At 33.0% G+C, this 8,094-nt stretch overlaps 2 protein-coding genes across 3 annotated transcripts; one reads left to right on the top strand and one right to left on the bottom strand.

The window, feature by feature from the left end:
* Window positions 1–528: 528 nt before the first annotated feature.
* LOC130896329 (cytochrome c oxidase subunit 6A, mitochondrial-like) lies at window positions 529–1,034 on the bottom strand. Its single transcript, XM_057804338.1, has one exon. The coding sequence runs from the start codon at window positions 937–939 to the stop codon at window positions 604–606; it is 336 nt and encodes a 111-aa protein (XP_057660321.1). The 5' UTR covers window positions 940–1,034; the 3' UTR covers window positions 529–603.
* A 121-nt stretch (window positions 1,035–1,155) lies between these two features.
* Window positions 1,156–7,247, top strand: LOC130896326 (transcription factor Adf-1-like). Of its 2 annotated transcripts, none has more exons than XM_057804336.1 (6): window positions 1,156–1,425; window positions 2,186–2,238; window positions 2,299–2,433; window positions 2,504–2,666; window positions 4,499–4,700; window positions 6,995–7,247. In XM_057804336.1, the coding sequence occupies exons 2-6, from the start codon at window positions 2,208–2,210 to the stop codon at window positions 7,157–7,159; spliced, it is 696 nt and encodes a 231-aa protein (XP_057660319.1). In that variant the 5' UTR covers window positions 1,156–1,425; window positions 2,186–2,207; the 3' UTR covers window positions 7,160–7,247. The 2 variants fall into 2 exon arrangements, with proteins under 2 accessions (XP_057660319.1, XP_057660318.1); XM_057804335.1 differs by having other exon boundaries at window positions 1,159–1,425; window positions 2,134–2,238.
* Window positions 7,248–8,094: the final 847 nt, after the last annotated feature.

The raw sequence follows: 8,094 nt of genomic DNA, 5'->3' as shown, positions 1-8,094 counted from the left end.
TTTGTATATTTTTTATTCACTGAGCATTATCCGAGTATGAGATACTCACATAACCGAGTATCTCAGATCACTTGAATGTAAATGGAAAGCAGCTAATTAATACATAGCATATGGGTTGCCTAACAAATTTGAGCCCAGGATATGATTAATTAAAAATAAAAAAATTTCTTTAATTTCTTATTTCATATTTTGATGAAGACTTGAAGAAAAGTCGAAATGTCAAAATTTTAAAACAGAAGAGACCTAAAATCAAGAACATTTAGATGCATTAATAAAAAAAATTTAAACATTTCACAAATTTGATTATTAGACAAATACCATACCAAGCTATTTAACAAGACAAATTCTATAAAATATTCAAGTAACGGAATATAGAAGTTGAATTTTGAACCAATTTTTTCAAATCTGTTGATAAATCTTACAAATAATTCATAAAATAGAAAAAAAAATGGAACGCTTCATTTTGATTTAGATATTGTGTAAAAAGTGGAAGCTTTTTAATTAAAATAGAAGGAATATAAATCTTAATAAGTTTTAACACTAATCATTTATTGACAATAGAGTACAAATTAAATATATAAGTCTAGATACAAGAAAAACCTTCTAATGATGTTCGTATCCGTCTGGTAAAGCATTAGTATGTGGGTTGTGGAATAATGAACGGTTGCCGTCTCCCCAAGGGAACCTCTTGGTACGTACTCTCAAATGATCGTATTTAACAAATTCTGGAGGATCGTGGTGTCCACTTTGGTGAGACAAGTAACAATTTACAGCACACAATACAATCGATGGAAAAGCTAGGAAAAATGTGATATTTTTCCAAATTTTATAACCACCTTCGTGTTGACCTGAAACTGCTGATGGACCTTCTACTTGAGCCGATCTTCTTACAGAAGTCTGCATGAATCTTCGAATACCTTGGTTAAGCACATAAGCCATGGTTGATAATTTTTGGTAATCAATATGTAAGGCTTTTAGAAATTATATAATTCAGAAACTCTTGTCAACTAATCTGAAATGTGACAAATAATTTTGATTTGACACTTTAATTTTACCATTGAAGCCAACATAGAATACCGACTGAGATAGAGTGACATCGTAAAACATGTTGGTCATATTTTTATTTTACCGTGAGTTTTTTGTTGTGGATTCTAGTTATTGAATGTGATAAAATGACCATTTTCCTCGAAGATTTTAAAAAATATAAGTTGGGATCTAACGTTTTGAAAATAATTTATCCGTACTATTATGATTATGTATTAATTTGTTAGACGTAACCAGTAATTTATCTATGAATATAATGAAACATTTAAACCATATGCCATACGTCTATTATAACACGTAACCTAAAAACATTATAAATTGAAATATTTCTTCACACATTCGCAGTTGAATTGTATGAAATGTATATTATTTAAAATAAATGTAAGTGACACCGTTTTTTATTTCGCACAGATGCTAATTATGTTATATTTAGATAAAGAAATTCCGTTTTACAAAAGTTTTACAAAACGTAAATAGTAACCATAAGTGTTAATCCGTATTAACTAAATTTTTAACAAAATCACATATTAAAAGCAAATTTTTCATATTACTTATATTTCTAAAAATTTTACATGTATTTACTTGAACAAAAACTTTCAGATATATAATTTGGATCTTGAACACAATTACTCGATCGTAAAATGCGTTTAATTAGAATTCATACAGGGTAATCCAAAAGTGTAGTCAAAGAATTAGCCGATATTAAAATTTTTTGCGCATATGAATGTGGAACTCTAACAAATCTTTTTAATTGTCCAATTTTTACCTAAAATAAATTTAGATTGTATTTCCGCCGGTACGTGTCATACAATGTCTGTGTATAGGATTTTAAAGGTAGATAAAAAATATATACAGGGTAATTCTAAAGATATGGTTTTTAATCTAGAAAAATATCTGTTTATTGTTCAACATCGTGGTAGGGGTCCCGTAAAACTGTTTACTGATATATTTCAAGCAGCATTACAATATGAATATGTGTTAATAATTAATACAACAAAACTGAATTACTCTTAGCCTTATTACAGTTTGTAATAGTTAATCTACTGTTATTTGTTCAAATATAATTTTGAATACAGTTTTGCTCAATAGGTATACTGGTTTGTGATGTATCTCCAATTTACCAGGCTTCATCTTATTTTAGAGAAAACTAACAATATTTCAAAATGACTGAATCTGATTTGACTTCTGTGTGGGGTAAGATGTATGATTGAGATAATGGTTATAAAATGAATTTGAGTACTGTATCAATTTTAGATGTTGATATTGGACTATTAATTAAGATGGTTAAAAATTTTCCTTATCTTTATAACCAAAATTATGAGGAATTTAAAAATGTAGAATTGAGAGAACGAACATGGGCGAAAATTTCAACAAACCTCAAAATTTCTAGTAAGTTCTCGGATGTAATTAAAATGATTTTGCAAAATAAAAAACAAAAAAATCAGTATTATTTTTGTAGTCAGTGATTGTCAAAGACTTTGGAAAAATTTAAGAGACAAATATAGTCGAGAGAGAAGGTCACTCAATGGACAAGGAAGTTCCGCCTGGGAATTTTATGAATCAATGAAATTTCTCGATGGTTTCGTACGTCGTAGAAGAAGGGCGAAGAAATCTCAAAATAGGTATGATAAACATTAATATGAATAAAAATCACAAAATTCAATATTTTTCTGTTTACACACAAACAAATGTACTTGAATCGAGGACTCCCTAGAACCACCCTAGAACACAATGTTAATGGGGATACGGTCAATATATTATTTAGTAAAATATGAAATTCACAGACGCCTTTAACGAAAATTATTTGAGTGTTAAACCAGTTTGTTGTTTATTTAAATTATTTTACTGTCTTCCAATCACTTTCTAAACAAATATAATCATTTTTGTCTATTTTTCAAATACTAAAATATAATTTTAGAAAGAAATTCTTTGTAATGATCTTTCCAAATATAAATTTTTACTAAAAGTACCTGATAATTCGTATCCAGGCTTTACTTACTTTTTAAAAACTGTACAAATATACTGTAATGTTTTTCTTATTTATACTCTTTCTATTTGTGGGGTGAATTTATAAATATACTTTACATTACACTTAACTAACTTTAAATAATTAACTTATCACTAACACTTAATCAATTTTATTTAAATTCTTGGGTTATTTTCTAATTCGTTGAATTGACTATGACTGATAATGATGATTTCTTTTATCTTTTATTCAAATAATAGAAAAGTAAAAAAGCAATGAGAAGTTTGTACAACTGAAGAAGAAAAGACAATGAGCTTAGAACAAGTTCAAAGTTATGTATACCTTGGGGTGGTATCAAGGACGACAGTGACGAGGAAGGAAATCTGGAAGAGAGGATGACAAGGGGAAGTAAACAATTGGGAGCCTTGAACGCTATAATAAGACCAACAGTGAGCTTCGGAGGCGAAACCTGGATTCTTAACGAAGCACAAGACGAGAAGTTAGATGTATGGGAAAGAAAAATACTTAGAAGGATACTAGGAGGTAGAAATATGGCTGAGAATAACAAATAATGAAATAAGGAAGTTATTTGGAGAAGTAGAGGTAAGCAAGATCCAAAAGAATAGAGTGACTAGGTCACATACAGAGAATGACAGATTTTAGAGCAACAAAAAAATGATTGACATAGAACAAGAAAAAAAGGAAGAACAAGGAAAAGACTATACGCAGAGGTGATGGAGGACCTAAGAGGGAGAGGAATTCAGGACTGGAAAACGGAAGCAAAAAATAGGAAAGAGTGGAAGGGAATCACTTCCATGCTTTGGACATAAAAGGCCTGCGTGAAGCATTGCTTCTATCAAAAAATTTCCCAATCCAGTGCTAGTTACCACTTGAGTAAGACAATCACGTTCACTACCACGATCTTTCCCGTTCCACTTAGTCCAAAACGTTTATAAGCGCAAACCCAAGTGAAATTGTTGTAGGCTTGAAGGCGTTTTGAGATAAATAGTAATGAATGACTAAACAGAAAAAATAAAACTAAAGCTTTAAGAGGTTATGTTACCATTTGTAAGTCATTGAATTAGTAAAAAAAGTAATTGAAATATCCCATACTGCATCAAATAATGAGATGGATGACATTCTCATGGTTGAAATCTGCATTGTTTGAGTTTTGAAATTCTTTCAACGCTCAGTTCAATCTACCTCTTGACAAGAGTCTTCGTTATAGTGTTAGCAAATTCTTGGCTCGTAACTCATGGATCTAGGATGTTTATGACATTCAGACTCTCATTGGGAAGCGTTATATAAAAATGTATGGGTGGTTTATCTAGGGAGTCTTTGATCTGTGGTATGAATTAATTTTTCGTGAATATATCCAGGTATTGAGTCATTAGGTTAGTTTTTGATCAATTTATAGAATAAAAAGCTGTTTATTTTTCTTTATCACCCACTTCTTATAGATATTAGTGATGGTTTCATATATTTTAGAAATTTGATTAACAATTCAAGTACCAAGAATGAGATTAAAAAGGAAGATAATAATTCAGCTACCGAGATTCAAGTATGGGACGAAGAGACTGTCGATTCGAGCATTTCCCCAGAAAATTTACAATTTTTAGAGGATGAAAATTATGATAACGGAGAGGCGGAAATTACGTTAGATCTGATTGATAATTTACCAGTGAAAGAGGTTGGTTATATTAATAACGAACATTTCACCACCACACCAACAATTAAACCAATCCAATGAGCCGCTTTCTTAGGTCGCTTATTTATATACGGCTCGAAGTACCAGAGAGCAGTGACGGATTTATGCTTGATGCCGGTTTATCGCGCAGCCCTTAATTTTAGAATGAATGTATTCCGTCTATTTTGACCCTTAGGTACTTGCACGTAAATAACGAGTGATTTTTTTGCTGGTATCTTTTTGGCAACACTGTTTTTGACAGATCATGCGTGAATCGTGTCTTGTGTAATTGTCAAACTTGTTCAGTTTGGTCAATAATTTAACCATGAATCGACTTACGAACGAACAACGCTTGCAAATTATTTTACAGTTTACACTATTGGACATTAAATCACTAATACGCAAACGTACAGTGAAGAGCGAAGAAAATATTGCGGCAATTGACCGTGAAATGTCGATTGGCAGCAATTGGGCCTCTGTTACTCCACTACGTGGAAAATTTTGCGAAAGTATTTGGGTGTAAAATCTTATAAGATACGGCTGGTGCAAGAATTTAAGCCACATGATCTCCCACAACGTCCAACATTTGGTGAATGGGCGCTGGCAAAGTTTGAGGAGATTCACTTTTTTATCGAAAAATTGTGTTCAGCGACGAAGCCCATTTCTGGTTGAATGGATACGTCAACATGCAAAATTGCCGCATCTGGAGTGAAGACCAGCCAGAAGCATTGCAAAAGCTACCAATGCATCCCTAAAAAGTCAGTAGTTGGTGTGGATTATGGGCCGGTGGCATCATCGGATCGTACTTCTTCAAAAGCGATGATTGCAGGAAGATTATTGTGAATGGCGAGCGCTACCGTGTGATTATTGACATTTTTTGCCCAAAATGAAGAAATTGGACATGCCTGACATGTGTTTTCAACAAGACGGTGCCACATACCACATGGTACGTGAAACAATCGCCAAATTGACAGCCACCTTTAGTGAACAGTTCATCTTACGTTGGAGGCCCGTCAATTTGCCGCCTAGATCGTGTGATTTGACGCATTTGGACTATTTCTTGTGGGACCATGTTAAGGCTAATGCCTACAGGGATAAATCAGCAACGATTGACGCACTGGAAGCCAATATTGAAGCATTTATTCTTGAATACCAGCCGATATGTTGGAGAAAGTGTACCAAAATTGGACCTTGCGCATGGGTTATCTGAAGCGGAGCCGCGGCCACCATTTGCATGAAATCATCTTCAAACAGTAAATTATATTGATCGTTCTTTCGTCTCCAATAAAAATTTCATCAATTTTTTTGAGGGTTTTTTCAAAGTCAAATCCTATACCTCTTACAAAATCGCTGATTTTCGCGGTTTTTACTCCAAATTTACGTAAAGCAATATCAAAAGTTGGGTAAACATCTCGAATACTACGTGAAAGTAGTCCATATTTTCTGAAGAATCTTTGAATGATTACATTCATTTCCTAATGTCTTTTCTAAATCGCGAGGATTCTTGTCGATTAGTTTATTGGCAATATTTTTCATTTGATTGCAATTTTAAGTAAATTATCGAAGAAATTAAAAGTTTGGTATAGTATATTTCATATACTTTTGCGCGGCCAATTTCACACTCAGATTATCTAAAATAGAGTACTAAACATTCATGCGGAAATTTTCTTTCTTTCATTCACTTGTGACTCATCGGACTGAATTTTTCTATTTGTTTTGCGACGAGAATCATAACGATAATAATCTTGGAGTACAGACAGTGTTTTAGCTTTTTCTTCATATTCAGAAAATTATCTTTCCCTCATGTCCTGAAGGAATAGAACCAGAGAACTGTAGATCTGCACAACGGATGATGAATCAACTTGAGATTCTTGAATCTTCTTACTAGTAGAATCTTAATTCGATTCAAACAAATATTAGAATTGCTGTTTCTAAATGCTACAATTTCGTAATCGGTTTCTCATCTCTGCTCTCAGCAATAATTTCCAGTGCAGAAATTATTGTAGACCATTCTTTTTCTAACGCGTAAAAGGCATCATGTCAAGCAGACCAACGACTTTAAAATTTGTACGCTGCAATAAGATGTCTCAACGATGGGATACAGTTAGAAAATTCTTTACGAAAATTAATCTGAATTGATTTCACTTTTTTCTACAACTGAAATTTTGCCGTCCTAGACCCGGGCTTGAGCGTGAATCCATCACTGCCAGATAGTATCACCAATAAGTGTTGGAATATTGGTAGTGAACAATATGTACAAAAAAGGACACTCGATGTTAACTATTAATTCATTTCAGGTTAACGAACAAGAGAATTCGGTTAATATTGTAAGATATCGAACATCCGAAGAGGCTTTTGGTGCTTACGTGGCCTCTAGACTTTTAGATTTTCCTTTAGATGATCGACAAGCGAAGAAAGTCAAAATATTCAAAGTTTTGGAAGATCTAGATCATATTTTGTAGCTCTGATTATTATTTTATATATATATGTATATGTTTTGTTATAGAACTCGCACGTAAATTTTGTATAAATGTTAAAAAAATAATTTTTTTCATTTGCCCTCGCTCTACAGAGAAAAAGTTTTCCTATATCGGAGCCATTCTAAAAATAACCATACACCACACTCTTTTTTCTTCATAGAGTACTAAACCGAAACATTTTGATTAATAAAGTAATTACATTACATGATACCATCTCACTTGTCTATTTTTTAACGTTAGACTACGAGGGTTGCCTGAAAAGTAAACCTAACTCAACAAACTATATTTGTTTTCATAATCATTTTGATTCCTCAACGTAGTCTTACTCCAATCTTCTTAATCTTTCCAAATATGTGATAAGTTTATTCGATTTGCAGCATTTTTTATTGTTGAATGCTCTAGTGCAGTTTTTACCAAACCATAGATTGTTGTCTGCAAACACCTTGGGTTGGAGTACTATACCTGCCAGGATTACTTCCGAAATCGCGTTTGAATGAAATATAAAGACAAAATCCTTTAGATGCCTCCATTTGGCCGATCTATATTGCCAAGCGGATCCTAACTTTGAATGTTTTTTTTACACTTCTCTATAATTAGTTTGTGATCTGATGATTCTAGTGGTACAAGTACAGTCGCATTGTACAGACCAGGGTCTGTTGGTAGAAACAGGTCTAAGAGGCTACCAAAGCCACCATCTCAATCGGGGATGCTAGTTGGTTCATTGATAAGTTGAGTTAGTACGTGACTGTTGATAAAATCTTCAGTTTCCCGCCCCTCATTCAGCTGATGTGATGAACATGAAAGTCACCAGCGATAACAATATATGCGTTTCGATGGTTTGACTGCAGATAATCGATTTGTCCGGCGAGGTATGCGAATATCTGCCTAGGAGGACTTTGTACTTCGAGTGGTTGTTT

This window comes from Diorhabda carinulata, chromosome 7 (genome assembly GCF_026250575.1).
Source record: "Diorhabda carinulata isolate Delta chromosome 7, icDioCari1.1, whole genome shotgun sequence".
In the NCBI taxonomy this organism is placed as follows: Eukaryota; Metazoa; Arthropoda; class Insecta; order Coleoptera; family Chrysomelidae; genus Diorhabda; species Diorhabda carinulata.
The sequence above is the reverse complement of the archived record's forward strand: the minus strand, read 5'-3'. Positions and strand labels throughout refer to the sequence as shown.

Excerpts from the sequence above, each read along its gene's own strand:
- LOC130896329 (XM_057804338.1), bottom strand. The coding sequence starts at position 939 with ATGGCTTATGTGCTTAACCAAGGTATTCGAAGATTCATGCAGACTTCT.
- LOC130896326 (XM_057804336.1), top strand. The coding sequence starts at position 2,208 with ATGACTGAATCTGATTTGACTTCTGTGTGGG. Across the intron at positions 2,434-2,503 it reads AACAAACCTCAAAATTTCTA|TCAGTGATTGTCAAAGACTT; the intron begins GTAAGTTCTCGG and ends TTATTTTTGTAG. Across the intron at positions 4,701-6,994 it reads ATAATTTACCAGTGAAAGAG|GTTAACGAACAAGAGAATTC; the intron begins GTTGGTTATATT and ends AATTCATTTCAG.